The 15,997-nt window shown below is 45.4% G+C and overlaps 2 protein-coding genes across 6 annotated transcripts; one reads left to right on the top strand and one right to left on the bottom strand.

The window, feature by feature from the left end:
* The first annotated feature begins 832 nt into the window (after positions 1-832).
* On the top strand, positions 833-6,034 carry LOC125513373 (glucan endo-1,3-beta-glucosidase 4-like). Of its 2 annotated transcripts, none has more exons than XM_048678473.1 (5): positions 833-1,134; positions 2,527-2,665; positions 4,228-5,166; positions 5,275-5,302; positions 5,403-6,034. In XM_048678473.1, exons 2-5 carry the CDS (start codon positions 2,587-2,589, stop codon positions 5,881-5,883), a joined length of 1,527 nt encoding a protein of 508 aa, XP_048534430.1. In that variant the 5' UTR covers positions 833-1,134; positions 2,527-2,586; the 3' UTR covers positions 5,884-6,034. The 2 variants fall into 2 exon arrangements, with proteins under 2 accessions (XP_048534430.1, XP_048534431.1); XM_048678474.1 differs by having other exon boundaries at positions 833-1,027.
* LOC125513374 (putative pentatricopeptide repeat-containing protein At1g53330) lies at positions 2,817-9,325 on the bottom strand. 4 transcript variants are annotated; one of them, XM_048678478.1, is made up of 5 exons: positions 7,764-9,325; positions 7,577-7,649; positions 7,315-7,446; positions 6,071-6,290; positions 2,817-3,695 (listed from the first exon to the last, which is right to left on the bottom strand). In XM_048678478.1, the coding sequence occupies exon 1, from the start codon at positions 9,283-9,285 to the stop codon at positions 7,894-7,896; it is 1,392 nt and encodes a 463-aa protein (XP_048534435.1). In that variant the 5' UTR covers positions 9,286-9,325; the 3' UTR covers positions 2,817-3,695; positions 6,071-6,290; positions 7,315-7,446; positions 7,577-7,649; positions 7,764-7,893. The 4 variants fall into 4 exon arrangements, with proteins under 4 accessions (XP_048534435.1, XP_048534434.1, XP_048534433.1 ...); XM_048678477.1 differs by having other exon boundaries at positions 7,001-7,446; XM_048678476.1 differs by having other exon boundaries at positions 6,071-6,240; positions 6,326-7,446.
* Between the last annotated feature and the right edge of the window lie 6,672 nt (positions 9,326-15,997).

Consider the following 15,997-nt stretch of genomic DNA (forward strand, 5'->3'; position numbering starts at 1 on the left):
TTCTTGGTGCAACCAGACGGAAAACCTTAGCGCCGATGACCCCGAAAAGCAGCGGCGGTGTGCATGAGGATATCCACGAGTTAGCGTCACCGGACGGCGAAAGTGAGCAAGTAAGCTGGGATTGGCACGCAGGAGCTAGCTAGCCATGATAATTAATCAACGACATATGCCATGCTTTGGTAAAGAATCGGCGTCAGATAAAGGAGAGATGATAGGGATCATTCGGAGGAGGCATGTGGATGGCTCACCTGCTCGTGATTCGGCACGGCCGGTTTGACAAACCCATCTGTCTGGTTTCGCACGGCCGTTGCGGTAGGCTCTCCTACCGTCGGAACTAGGATTCGTAGTTGCACCCGACAGCACACGTCCACGTAAAACTCAACTTGGGTTTCTCACCCAACATGGTCGTTTCGTTAGGCGGGACTCGATCGATCGTGTGTAGGGGCTCACACGGCTGGATTACTAGTGATCATACGCGGTGTGGATTCAGTTAACTTTGAGCTGTGGTTAAAATTAAGCCATGCAGTTACATTCAGTACGGTGTGGCGAGTGCCTGTGCCTACGCTTTCCTCGCGTCAGCGCTGCAAGCTGAAGCAAAACTCTTGGTCAAACTTACTGAAGTAGTACAAGGCATCTAAAATAGAAACGTGCATGATGAAACAGCAGTGTCAATCTTTCGTCGCCACCCACACGTGCATGAAACAAAATGCAAAGCACACACGTTCGTTCCACGGACAAAATGACGGAGCACAACACACATACACACACAAGCAAGAAAATATATATATCTCTCTCTCTCCCTCCTTTAATTTGGTCCTTTGTGGTGCAGCGAAAGAAAAAATGGCCAGCCACACACGAGTCGGCAAGCCAGGCACTTTCTCTCGCATGCAGCCGCGCCGTTGAGCGGCCGCCACTCACAGTCAGGTGATTACCTAGCTAGTGCGCATATAAATAGGCCCTGAGGCCTCTCCCGCTAGCCGCGGACTGCAGGCTCCAGGACACAGCAGGAGGATCCATCCATCCAGAGGTACGTCTAGTTAGGCGTCAAGCTCTCGTGTCAACACAAAGGCTACCTTTAGTTTCGTCCAGGAGAAGCACAAGCAAGCAAACTCTAGCTTCTTGCGGCCAGTTGAGGTATGTATGGCCGTCGTCGTCAGTTCTTTCTGCCACTGAACTTGCTCTTGCTAAATTCTCTAGCTACCTCGTTCCGTACGTGCTCTCCTTTTACCCCTTGGCCTGGATGGGTAAATGAAGTAGTGCCTTTGCCCCTTTTAATTTCAATACATACATCCATCCTTGTGTTGGTTCTGGGGTTATATCTATGGGGAGCGTACGTAGAATCTTCGTGTTTGATTGATTCCTCTTCCTGCTCTTTTAGTTATTAGTTTGGTCTTCTCACAAGTTCAACCAGTACAAATTACCTCATCAGCATGCATGCTCACTTTGTTGCTGCTTCCATTCAACCGCCCGCTTCCACATGCATGCAGATATATAGAAAGAGTAGAATGCCCGGTTGCTGCTTTGTTTTGTACTCCCTCCGGTCCTTTTTACTCTGCACATTGGATTTGCCGAAAGCCAAACTTTGCTAAGTTTGACCAAATTTATATTAGAAATTATTAGCATCTATAATATGTAATAAATATAATATGAAAATATATTTCAAGATGAATCTAATGATATTGGTGTTGTTATGTGAATGTCTATAATTTTTTGTATAAACTTGGTCAAAGTTGGATAAGATTGACTTCGGTCAAACCTAATATGCAGAGTAAAAAGGACCGGAGGGAGTACTAATATATGAACAACCACCCAAGCATGCATATGTAGTTAAGCAACAGGGTACCCACAGCTTAACGTGCGGTGACATTTCTTCTTCCATGGAGCATATATACCTCAGCTAGGAGCAAAAAAATACAAGGAAGCTAAACCAGTGTTCATGAAAAACTGGAGCATACCTTGTTAGTTAGGAGCAAAATCCATTCCGGTCGCTATAGCTAAACTAGGTACTCCAACTCATCAAGTATAGTCACTTGTTAGGATACTAGTGTTAGGTGTCTCCGTTTACCCACCAAAATGAATTGTGGACTATGCATGCAAATGCAATGCAATCGTGGCCCTGCCAGATGTCGACACTTGCCTTGGATGGAACGGTTGTTGATCAGTTGCTGTCACAAGAGTAGTGACCAAAGTGTTGCGGGAGCATATCCTGGTCCATGTTCTCCTCAATTAACTACTTTCTTCTTCTTTCTCGGTGGCGTTTCCTGTTATAGGACTACTAGTACAGTCTTGTTGGTGACCGGCCATCTGGATTCTGGAAGCACCATGAATAAGCTCATATAATGCGTCAGGCCCGCAGCATATGGTTATGCCCCATGTTTGCCGGAAAATAATAAGATTAGCACTATTCCCACCGATTCCAATTTTGCCGGCTTTCCTTCCAACTGGACTGAAACACCTGTCGACAAAATAGCAAAATTTTGACAGTTTGTATGCATGTGTACATATTCTGACATGTGCTGCCTTCAGGGTTCAAGGAGCTGCAGTGTCTGCATCGTTGCTTCGCTAGCTCGCAGGAGAAATTAAAGAATGTTGCGCGAGAGATGGCAGTGGCAGGGATGCATTTTCATTCTCGTCCTGCTTCTTCTCTCCAACACATCAGCGTCAGGTATGTACTATATTAAGCCTGTGCTCCGGCCGGTTTCAGTGCCCGTACTGTCGCACGGGTTCCATTCTCGCTTGCTTTCTGTCCTCCGAGCTAGATTCGTTACTTAACTCACATACATTCATTCCCGTACCTAGAGAGAGCATCGCAGAAAGAAAGAAAGTGTGCAGCAGCACAAAGGGACTTTAAATTAAGCTGCGATGCGATGCGATGCCTGTGCGTTTTCTTTCAAGACTCTTGTCTTGTTGAGTTGAGCAACACAAGCAAAAGCAAAAGCAGACGTGACACAACACGCGTCCAAGCTCAGGACTCGTGTTTAATAAGAAACTGAATGATGCGCCTGTCCTACCTACCTAACTATCTTATATTCTCGATCAGTGTTTCTCTTTGACACATGTAAAAGCCTTACCTTCAGGCTTCAGTTATCCTGATATTTTTTTACTCAAGCACTCAACAGACTGAACCCCAGGCCATGCGTGGCTGTAAGAGCATCTCTTGTCGAACCCTCGAAACCGCTTAGCTCTTTCAAAAAATTGTTTTGAAGAGTTAAACCGGACCTAGCCGAACCCTTATCCGGTTTATAACTCTTTTAAAAAATTAAGCGGTGCATCGGCTGGCACTTATATTTCAGTGGCTGCAACCGAGTCGTCAGGGGTCACCACCGCTGAATCAACATGGGGGGCCATCGTCGGATCGGCGTTGTGACTCGGAGAGGGCCACGCAGCCGCCCCGTGTTGGCGGAGCAGGCGGCTCACGCCTATGACATGACGGCGGTCCGCCTCCTTGTAGCCGAGGAAGATAAATTTACCCCTCGGCAGCAGCCCCGTCCAAAAATTCATCGCCGTCTATCCCCAAGTGATCTACGTACCACTGCGAGTTGCCGGAGAATCAAGGGCCTTCGAGAAGATCGACGAGGCCTACATAGCCGACCTCCGAGCGAATCATGCCGAGTTTGTCGCCGACGAGCTTCGGATCCACGATTTTCCGTCCAGTGACTCCAAATCCTGCTCCGGTAGTGGACAGGGAGAAAATCCTGTCCGAAGAAGATTAAGTTATTTAGTTTAGTGTGCTAGTGGTAGTTTTATTTTGTTCGAAACGAGTAGTTTAAGTTCATGCATGTTATGCAATGTATTGAAATAAATATATGTGGAAAAAGTTTCAAGGAGTTAAATTAAAAAAATTGGCCAGGAACTGTTCTTTTAAGTCCTCCAATATAAGAAGTTACCACTTAAAACCATTTGAGGGGCTAAAAATTTAAAGGGCAATGCTAGACCTACGTAAGGTCTGTTGTGTGTTTTACATAAACAATATTGCGGAGAAAGATTATTGGGTCGGTTAGAGGGAAGGGGCCCACCCCGTTAAAATCAGGGGGCCGAGAGGTTTATAGTATGGAAAATTACGTAGGCCTTAATAGGTGTAAGATTATTGAAATTTAAATTATTAGGGATCGACTAGAGAAGCTCAGATCCAATGATGAAGATGTGGTCAAACAAGAAAAAAATCTAAGCAGACCAGGCAATTACTGACAACTGAAACTCAACTTTACCTTCATGCATGATGGACAGGCACTTCTCTGGAGGAGAAGGACAACACGATCCTCCCGTCAAATTCTCCATCAGACTTCGCGAGAATCCTGCAATCTAAGCAGACCAGGCAAGCGCGGGTGTGCAGCGGAGAAGACCACCGGCTGCTGCGCTCCCTCGCCAACACCGGAGCGGAGGTCATGGTCACCATCCCCAACTCACATCTGCAGCACATGGCCGAGTTCCAGGAGGAGGCCCGGCTCTGGGTCGCCGCCAACGTGGCGCCGTTCCTCCCGGCGACCATGATCACGCACATCCTGGCGGGAGGCGACGCCCTGTCGTCCGTTTCCCCCGGGGACGCCGCCTACTCGCTGGTCCCCGCCATGCTGAACCTCCACGCCGCCCTCGTCGCCGCCGGACTTGACGGCCGCGTCAGGGTGTCTACCACGCTCTCCGCGGTGCCACTCGCCCCGTCTTGGTCCGCCGGCATCGCCGGGCGTGTCCTGCGGTTCCTGGGGGAGACCGGCTCGCCATTGTTCCTCCTCAAAGCTCACGCGTCTGAGGCCACCGCAGAAGCCAAAGTCGGCAACTCATACGCCGCGATGCGGGCGCTGGGCTTCTCCAGCATCCCGCTGATCACGGCGGAGTCGGCGGAGCTCGGTCTCACTGGGGCGCTGGTGTACCACAGCTACTTGTATGGCCGTCGTCCTGGCGGTGGCGGGAGGCGGTCGCTGGCGACAGGGACGTTCTGCGTGGCGCTCCAGAACGCAGACCCGACGGCCCTGCAGGCAGGCCTGAGCTGGGCGTGCGGGCAGGGCCAGGCCGACTGCTCCGCAGTGCAGCCCGGAGGGGCTTGCTACAAGCAGAACAACGTGGCGGCGCTGGCCTCCTACGCCTACAATGACTACTACCAGAAGAGCGCCAGCACCGGCGCCACCTGCTCCTTCAACGGCACCGCCACCACTACTGCCACTGATCCCAGTAAGCACCAACAAGAACCATTTCGATGCATAACCTTCTGTCCTGTACCACCATGGATGGCTGGCTGTTCTTGTTCTCTGATTCTTTCATGTTAATTGCTCATTGCAGGTTCAGGATCGTGCGTCTTCGCAGGAAGGTGAGCACAGTTTCCCGTGATACCTGAAATAGTCAGCGCTCCCGCTCCTGCTCCCAGATTATTTCACAAATCTGACACGGTACCAATTTCATGCTTGCAGCACGATGGCAGGAGGCTCCACCTCTAACTCGAGCGTGCCAAGTGCCAGCCCTCCGACGAGCCTGGGCGCCCCTCCGTCAGACAATCTCACTCCTCCAGTCAGCTCAAGCCCTCCGTCCGACTTTGGCCCCCCGGCAGCCGACACGGCCCCTCCGACGAGCCTGGGCGCCCCTCCGTCAGATGATCTCACTCCTCCAGTCGGCTCAAGCCCTCCGTCCGACTTTGGCCCCCCGGCAGCCGACACGGCCCCTCCGACGAGCTTTGACGCTCCTGCAGGTGGCTTCGGTCCCCCGTCTGTGTTCGGCAGCCCGCCATCGACGTTTGGCCCGCCTGGGAGCTTAAACGGGAGCGGGAGCTTCGGGCCGAGCAGCACCCTCGAGCCTTACGGCGTCGGGTGCCGCCATGTCACCTCCTTGGCTGTCTCCACCCTTCTCTCCGCCATTGTTCTCGCCCTTCTTTGCGCGTCACCCGATCTAATGTAAATTTTCCGAGTGTGAATTTGGATTAGCTATACAGAGCTAACACTGTCGTTAGCTATTACTATTACATCGTATGTTCTTGGTCTTGTAGATGTCAGATTCAATGTTTAGGAATCGTATCGTATGTATATATATATATATGATTTGCAGAGTATTTGGCATTGCACTTGAGAATAACCTGGGTACATACCTGGGTAGTTAGCCTGACATGTTTTGGATTGGGAATAGTTTCAGTTCGCTTGTGAAAAAAAAGGAGCTTCGGCGCGATGACTTTAGACATGCAACTTCTGAACCGACTGGCCATTTCTCTTCCCCGGATGAAGTCAACTTTCAGAGTTCAAACCGTGTCTCCAGCGTCCTCTGGATGGTCGGCAGCAACCGCATTGTTGAAACAAAAGTGTTATAAGGAGCTGAAAAGCAACAAGCTAATGATTACCAAACTTACTAGTTTACATCAGGATGATTGCTCCAAGCAAGTTTCCGATAGGCTGGAACAGGACATGTTCTTAGAACCAACACAGAAAGAAAAATTTACAGGTGTGTTCAGAGTATTGCTTACCAACCTCATATTTCCATTAATACGAAATACTAAACAAGTGAAAGAATCAGCTAATGAGTTGATGAAAGTGACATTAAAAGCATTCATTTGAGTCCAAACAAAATGGCCCTAGAGGTCATGGCATACTTTGCACCAAAGACTAATGATCCAATTACATGCTAATGGTGCAGGATATTACTTTACCATTTACCAATGATACATACCTTAATACAGTACTGATTTTATTTTACATGTAGATTGTATATGAATAAAAGAGAATCAAAATTGGAAGTTGGAAATCAACTATGAAAGGTTTGCATATCCGATAATCATAAGAATTTATATGGGGAACAGCAGGATAACTAAGAAAAATGGTTTAAACTGGAGTGAAACAAAACTTGATCTGGTTCTATGCCAAACAAATACTCCCTAGTGTAGTGTCAAAAACGCTCTTATATTATGGGACGGAGGCAGAAGTTCACTTTTTATGTGAGCAAGTGCTAGATTTTTATTCAACGGATGGAGGTTGTTGGACTACAGGCAGGAAAAAAAAAATACTAAACTAGACATTAACCGGCGAACCTCCTTCCAAGCAGAAACTTCTTCCTAGATGTATGCAATCAAGGAGAAGAGTGCTCCCCTTGCCTGAAGACTCAGTCTATTTCTTTCTAGCCATATCAACAACAAAAATCAGAAGCTTTGAGGTTTTCTGTCCTTCAGGAAATTGTGTTCAGGAAATCTGGCCCTAAAAAAACAACCTTCATGATGACACCAGGGTTTTCAAAGATAAACAGGAGAGACTGTCCAGTCCAGGCTCCGGCTGCGAACTACTGCTAACAGAGCTGATTCTGTGTGGCACAGAGCGCAGGAGATGGACGTGGTAAACATATACTCACTACATCTGTTTCCAACTGAATACTTCAGTTTTGAAAGGCGAAAAATTGATAAGATAGCCATAGGACTGTTGCACTTGTCAAGTCTTTTCCCCAATATCTTTACTCTTTCTGGCATTTGCTAATTCTTGTAACCTGTGGAAAAGTCAAAGGGTATTTAGAAGAGCACAATGTCACTTGTGATTCAATAACAGAGCAATATGTAAAAAACAACATTATCTTCATAAGCATATCAGTATTCAGAGAATCTTAAGAAACCATATACCTTTTATGTTTTTATAACCTTGTATGAAGTATTTTTATCGCCAATATACTCTCATCTGCACACTACATCCACCCTGCATCAAATGCACATCTATTATTAATAATGAACTCAATCTTAATATTTCATCTATCTTTGGTCCTGTCCTGCTGATCAATAACATTAACAGAACTTCAAGGTAAGAACCAACCTGAATTGCGTAGGAAAACCTGATAGGTAGCCTTGGCTAGCAATACAACATAGTGGTAGCTTAGTAGATAAAACAGCACAATCATACTTTCAAAACAACAACCAGGTTAATCAAGTATCCAGAGACCCAGTCAAGTGAATCTTAAACTATTCAGATGTTTCTCTGTCATAAGCTCTGCAGGGTCATTCAGCGCACTGGTGACAGCTTTCTCCCATGCACTTGACTCTAGAGCATTCACCTTCGCCAGACGGCATAACACTGACTCTAGCAACACTGCATCCCCTTCCCTCTCAATTCCCTGAATGAACTTGGTCGCACCATCCTTGCTTGGCGCAAAACCCTTAAAGGTCATCTCATCCAAAACCTGATCTGCTTCATGAAATGCCCCAGCAACACACATGCCATCAAAGAGCATTCTGTACGTCACCACATCAGGAGGGCAGCCCCTTCTAGGCATATCCTCAACCAACTCATTTGCATCCTGCCACCGCCCCAACTTGCACAGCCCAGCAACCAACGTGTTATAACTCACTACATCTGCCTTGCACCCGCTGTTCTGCATGTCATCAAGCACCGCGAACGCAGCATCCAAATCGCCCTCATCCTCACAGAAACCTGCGATCATCGCATTGTGCACCACTCTATCAGCCTGAATGTCCCTACCCTTCATCTCTTCCAGCAAACCAACCACTTCCCCTTTCCGGCCACCCCTAAACAACGCCCTAACCAAGGTCGCATAAATGGCGGGATCCAGCACAAGATCTGCGTCGGCCACCATCTCCTCTTTGAACCTAACCGCCTTGTCCACATCCCCCCTCTGACAGAGCCCCTTCATCAAGCTGGCATACACATGAGCATTTGGCCTCACATTGTACTGCTCAGCCATGGCGTCCTTCACGTCGAACGCCTCCTCGAGACGACCACAATCGCAAAACGCGGCAACCAGGGTGCCAAACGTGACGACGGTCGGGGCGATCCGCCGCTGCAGCATTTCGTCGAACAGGAGGCGGACGTGGTCGACCGAGCCACCAGACGCCGCAGCCGCGCGGATGAGGATGTTGTAGGTGCACGCGTCCGGAGGGATGGCGGCGTCCCGGCAAACAGAGAGGAGCTCGGCGAGGGGCGTGCTGCAGACGGCGAGGGCGTGCAGGAGGGCGTTGAGGGCGCGGGTGGTGCGGGGGCCGGGGAAGGCGGGGTGGGCGAAGGCGCGGCGGGCGGCGGCGGGGAGGCGGGCGCGGCCGTAGGCGGATATGACGCAGCGGAGCAGGGGCTCGCGAGGCTGGAGGGAGGAGGCGCGGAGGCTGGAGAGGAGGGACTCCATGGCCGGGAAGTGCCGCGCGGCGGCGAGCTTGGAGATGATGAGGTCGTAGCAGCGAAGGGAGTAGCGGAACGGGGTGGAAACAGGGGTGGTCGGCGGGCTGAGGAAGAGGCGGAGCGCGGCGGAGGGGTCGCGCTCGCGTCGGAGCGCTGCGGCGAGGTGGTACGACGAGAACTTGGTGCCGGCCATGGCGGCGTTCGGCATCTCTCCCGAACTGCTAAGGAATTTTGGAGGGGCTATTGGCCTGGTCAGAAATACAGTACAAGTTTTTCAACATGACGGCCGGATATTCAATTTGGCTCTAGGAGCATGCTCCTGCGTGTCGAAAATGGATTTTACAAAATTTGAATAAAAAATAGATATGCTCATTGTCACACCCAAATGGTACATGCGAATTTGCAGGTGGAAAATTTAAGCATTTTGACATGTAAAAAAAAATCAAACACCAAATGTTACCTCGAAAATTTAAGCACATTTACCACACTAATATGAACATCTAAATTTTTTCAAAAGTTTATTTTTCTTACTATTTATTTTGATTTTACTGTTCATCAGGGAGCATATGACAAAAATCCATGTCTGGCGGCGTGTACCTATGCTATTCCGTCTTTTCTTTTGAAAAATGTTTGTGCCTGACCGACTGGCCGAAACTTCAGCCGGTGGCATGTGAGCCACGGGATCGAGGCTCACCATACATCTCGCAACATCCCCCGCCCACCTTATCTTCTTTCTCTCTCTATCTTCTTGTCCCGATTTCGGGACGTCTGGAATGCGAATCCACTGCGGATTTTCTGTCTTGTAATTCAAAACAGATACATCATGTAGTGTAAATGCTCGTTTCTTATTTGAAAACTATTCATCGTATATTTTAAAATCTTAATTGCATAATTAAAAATGTGATGTATTTTAAAAATATTTGTCTCTGATTAGAAATTTGTTAATTGAATAATTTCGAAATGCTTATATTTTATTTAAAAATTGTTATTCGTGCACTAAAAAGTGTCCAACCTATATTAAAAAAAATCTTCTCGATATATATATATATATTTCTTGTATTTCAATATTATTCAGGAAACTATTTAAAAATATTCACAGTGTAATTAAACATGTTTATGGCATATTTTAAAATAAACCCTTCTTTGTTAGAAAAGTTTTCATCGTGTATTTAAAAATGTTAATTATTTATTAAAACAAATATTCATCACATATTATAAAATGCTCCTATATTTCAAAAAATATATGCAGTGAGTGTTAAAAATGGTCATCACATATTAAAAATATGTTCACCGTTTATTTTCAATAAAAAATCCATCATATAAATTCTACTTTTATGGTGTATTAAATTTTTTTATTTGCTATTGATATCAGGTCCATAAAAGTGAAAGTAGGACCGGGGGAGAAAAGAGTAATAAGCATCAAAATAAGATCACATATTTAAAACATGTTTGTATAATTTAAAATTCACACATTTTAAAATTGTTATCAGAAAATAAAATAAAGACAGGAAAAGGAAGACTGGAAACAGGAAAAAAGGAAAAAAGGAAAAGAAGGAAAAGACAGGAAAATACAAGGCATAAGTAAGCACAAAAATAACTTAATGAATAAAAAAATATGAAAACTAATTGAACGACGAAGTAAAGAAAAAAACCACACGCATCTACGCGCAACGGACGGAACAGTAGGTGAAAAAGCCAGCCTCTCTACCAAAACCAGAATATAAGAACCGGACAAACAGGAAAGGGAGCGCCTGTACAACGCGGTACGCGCCGGCAGCCACGGGAGCGCGTACCCTCGCTGCTCCCCCGCGCGCCCTCATGGGCCGGCCCATGTGCGGGGCGGGGAGCCCCTTGTTTTTTTTGCCTTTATTTTTCTGTTTTCAGCTTTATTTCATTTTGAAAAATAATTTAGGATTTCAGAAAACGTTGCAAAATGTGCAATTTTTCGTGAATTCAAAAATTGTGCACGATTTCAAATTTATTCAGGAAATGATAAAATCTCACGGATTCAAAAATTGTTCGCAATTTCAAAATTGGTATTCTTCTACTCAAAAAATGTTTACAATTTCGAAAATAAATTCATGAATTTCTCGAAAAGTTATCACAATATTGAAAAAATGTTCATGAATGTTGAAACATGTTCACAAATTTCAAAAAAGGTTCGCTATTTCAAGAACTATTAAGAAACCCAAAAATGTTCGTCAAAAACAAAAATGTTTCTGAATTTAAATTTTTTTTCGGAAATTTCAAAAAATGTTCACCATTTCCAGAAAAATGTACTCAATTTCAAGGAATGTTCGAGAATTATAAAAAATCATGATTTCATAAAATGTTCACGAATTTAAAAAATGTTCACGATTTCGGAAAAAAATGTTCAGGATTTCAAAAAATGTTCACAATTTAAGAAAATTTGTTCGCAAAATTGATACATGGCCGAACTTTTTTTTGAGCTGGCCATGGTGGAAATGGATCCGGGCGACCTGGGAGCGGCGCTTTTGTCTCTCGACTCTTGTACCAGCCGCCCCCAATTCCTCCTTCAGGCAACCTTCAGGCGCAGCATCCCGCAATTGGCTTTGGAGCACTTCAGTCTGGTCAGATGGACAATGGTGCTTTGGGTAGTCATCAGTATTCCGGAACTAGTAATAATCCACCTAATCAGCAAGGGCAGGGGTATGCTCATTCCGGCTTCAATTCAAATCAACCTGGTGCTACCAGTGGGCCTGCAAGTGCTGGGAACGACGGATCACAGATGACATGCTACAAATGCGAGAATCTCGGTCATGCCGGTAAGGACTGTCAGACCGTGTTATTTTGCACAAATTGCGCCAAGTATTCACATCCCTCGCGCGAATGCTCCTTCCTGTCGCGACCTAAACCTGTTGCTAGCTTGGTTGGTAGTGCCGCTGATGGTTTGCAGATGTTCTCAGCAAGGACCGGAAAGAAGCTTGGAGCCGGATAAAAACAAGGACGCTATAGCTGTTGTTACTGTGAAGAATGCGAACCTCACCACATCACAGCTCGCTAGCTCTTTGAGCATGATGTTCTAGTGGGAGGGATGGGAGTGGATGGCTAGACCTTACATCATAGACAGCTTTCTGGTCAAATTCCCTTACGTGGAAAAAATCGATGAAATGAAGGGTTTCGATTCCTTTCGTCTGATTGGAATGTCAGCTGATATCAAAATAGTAGATAGATGGACTAACTCTTCGGCCGCAGCTTTCAAACTGTATGTCTGCTGGGTTAGAATAACAGGGGTTCCCCAGACACTGGAGCACTACCGGGGTTTTTGTGAAGCCGGTTCTCTCATTGGTTCTGTTTTAGAATTGGACATGGAGCTCTATGGGCAATCTGCAGTTCTCAGGGCTAAGATTGGAGTTATGGATCCTAGGAATATACCCTCTAGTGCTCCTCTGAATGGAAGTTGTTTTATCTTCAACATACACTTGGCTGGAAGACATAGTGGAGGAGGGTGGACCTATGGAGGGTGGTATCCTGGTTAGCCATCCTAGTCGTCCTGAATCATCTCATAACATTACAGAGAAAAGACCGAGAGAGCAAAGTAACAGAGAGGGTGTGGGATGTACCCAATCTTGATACTGCGGCCGGAAAGTCGGATAAAGGGAACACTACAGTTTCAACAGAGGATGTGATTCTGAGTCAATATGAACTTGATAAGAACCTGGTTGCTGAAAATGAGGTGAGGCAAAAATTACTTGACAAAAAGCGGGATGCTGAAAGAGCTCTCTCTGGTATGAAGCAAGTTAATGCTGAGTTTGCTAATAGCGCTGCTATGTTGGAGGATTTCATAGAAGTGTTTGACATCCAAAAGGAAGAAGAGTTTGATTGCACTCAAGACCCAGTTGACTTTGTTAGGAGGCTTGGGAGTAGCTCTCGAAAAGTTAAAGAAATCAATGCCAATGTTGAGAGTGAGATGATTGCGGAGGAAAATGAGAATCTGCTATTGGCGCAAGATAAGGAAAATAGGAGCCCTTGTCTCATTAGCTCCACTCTGGCCACGACCGCTCCCAGGAGAGAAGTGAGTCAGAAGCATGTTCCCTTCTCTGACAAAGCTGATGTGTGTTTGCAATACCCCTTGCAAGACCTTTGTGATGCCGATGCAGTCAAAAAGCAGAAAATGAGGGAGGCTGAAGCGAGAGTTCAGAGAGCAAAAGACAAGGCGACGCTTGATGAAGCTGCTATAGGAGAAGGAGTGATAGGCATAAGAATAGAGATGAGGGGCAGACTATGGACAAGGCTACTGAGATGGCAAAGAAGAAGAATCTAGAAATGGCACCAGGTAATACTCCTACTGTTTTAAATACAATGCCTAGTTTCATTTCACATATCACATGATGTATTGGTGTTAGTCTAGGAAAAACTCCTGAGGAAACAGATGGTACTATTTCTATGATCAAGAGTTTAGAGAAAACTAGAAGTGACTTATTCTTTGCTAATAAGAGAAAGGAAAAAGATAGAAATGTGGATTTAGAATCAAAATTGGAGAGTTTTGATCCAAATGATATTAGAAATTCGTTATCCGTATGGCGGGGCTTAGTGTGGGCCAAAGGGGGCAATGCCCCCCCTACCAAATTTATTTCTTTGTATAAACACATAGTAATATTTAGGGATAATTTTTGGGAAAACTTTAATAGAATGCACTAGATTAGGCCCCTAAACTCTATTTAAGACTCATTTAGCCCCCTCTCAAATCACGTTGAAGCTCCACCACTGATTATCCGACTTAGATTCTGATGCTGAGGAGGGTGAGGAGCTCAGAGATGAATTAGTGTTGTTATCTTTGCTGTATAAATCAAGAAGTAGACAGACTTGCACTGGGGGATTCAGTGTTAAGCCTAGGGTTAGATGCAATGCAACAAATGTTACATAATTGCTCGGTTCTTATGGCGGGCCTATTTTGGAATGCTAGAGGGCTGGGTGAACCTGAAAAGAGAAGATACTATATTAGTCATATCTGGTGTATAGTGTATCTGATACATTAACTTTTGTGTGTGCAGGTGGTTGATACACCAATGCTGCGTACCAAATTCCTCTACCTTAAGCACCTGACCATTATTTTGAGATTAGGACCAAACGGTGCCGGGACATATGACTATTTTTCTCTGGTTTCTTTCCTGAATGCTTCCCCTTCCTTGGAGACTTTGACATTAGATGTAAGGCAGTGGTGCTGTTCTTTGATTTCATCCTGCGAAGCCATCAGATCAGTCTTTGTCTAGTTAACTGAATCATATTATCCTTTTTTATTGTCAGGTGAGCCAGCGACATATGGTGCATGAATCGATTTTTGCGGATTCTCAACCGAGGCACATGCCTGAACACCGCCAAGGCTGCCTCAAGAGCCTAAAGATCAGTGGTTTCAGCTCTGCAAAGTGCTTGATTGAACTGACATGTTATATCCTCAAGAACGCGGTGTCACTCGAGTGCCTTACACTGGATACACTTTATGGGCAGAGGTGTGATGATGAAGGCGATTATGATTGGTGTATTCCCATGCCGGATAGTGTTCTTGTGGGAACGCCTAGCTAGGGCGCTCTCGGCTTCATCTGGAGTTAAGTTGACTGTTATGGAGCCTTGCATCTAGTGCCATGCTAGAGGACTACGGCGGGTATTGTCACAGTCGTGCAATGGTGCCGTTTCAACTTAGTTTTAAATGAGCCACATTTTGTTTGTTAAACTATTTATGGCTGTGGCTCAGTGTAGTAGAGCAAATCTTTAATCTACTTTTGGATGGAGCATGTTTTTCCCCTTAAGTATCAGACCTATTCAATGTTCAACTTTTGTAATGTGGCATGTTGATCTGTGTTTTTCGTCGAATGTTGAAATATTTAGTTGCAAGGACACGATGATTATGAAAGAAAGTACCCAAAATGTATCACAGTGGAGCAATAACCCCCTGAAGTCTAATTCTGATTTATTTACATGTACAAAACAGAAGGTAGGGCAGGTCTGACTTGCATTGCTTTAAGCCAAGCCAAATATTTGATGGCCCGCTAGTGGAGGTAGTGGAATTTGGGTAGAGGAAGGGGAAGAACAGTGGAGAGGGGATGAGATTCAAAAGGTTACTCCATCAGTTGCAAAATAATTGAAGCTCTAGGTTTGGCTCGAGTCAAATTTGCTTAAGTTTGACTAACTCTATAGAAAATACAACACTAAATACACATGGTATGAAAATAGATTTCATGAGACCAGTTTGGTGTTCGAGGTGTTAATGGATTTTCCTATAGACTTGATCAAACTTGAATAAGTTTGACATAGAACAAATCTAAAACTTCAATTATTCTGGAACAGAGATAGTAAGCTTGAGTTCACATAATTTCTCAGTTAATCGATAGTGTACAGGACCGCACACGGCCTTTTTTAAACCCGCTCTCACACACTTATAAGTGGGACCTCTGGCCCATAGACCCCTCACAAGTCACAAGTACCAGTAAGAAGCAACTTCACCCTACCTGATGGGGAAGTGGATCCTCTGACATTCAGTAGGCAAGTTAGGCAGCTATTGTGGCCTTCATGTGTAGAATAGAGAAGGCAAGTCAGAGAGATGGCATTGTCCATATAATACTGTTTACCTATGATTACCGTGTACAAATCACTGTTAATAAATCTGTTTTTTTTATAGCATTGTTCATGGAACTATGCTACCTCTTGAGCACTGTGTTGGTTTTCCCTTGAAGAGGAAAGGGTGATGCAGTAAAGTAGCGTAAGTATTTCCCTCAGTTTTTGAGAACCAAGGTATCAATCCAGTAGGAGGCCACGCTCAAGTCACTTGCACCTACACAAACAAATAAGAACCTCGCAACCAACGCGATAAAGGGGTTGCCAATCCCTTCACGGTCACTTACGAGAGTGAGATCTGATAGGGATGATAAGATAATATTTTTGGTATTTTTTATGATAAAGAG

This window comes from Triticum urartu, chromosome 6 (assembly GCF_003073215.2).
Source record: "Triticum urartu cultivar G1812 chromosome 6, Tu2.1, whole genome shotgun sequence".
NCBI lineage: Eukaryota > Viridiplantae > Streptophyta > Magnoliopsida > Poales > Poaceae > Triticum > Triticum urartu.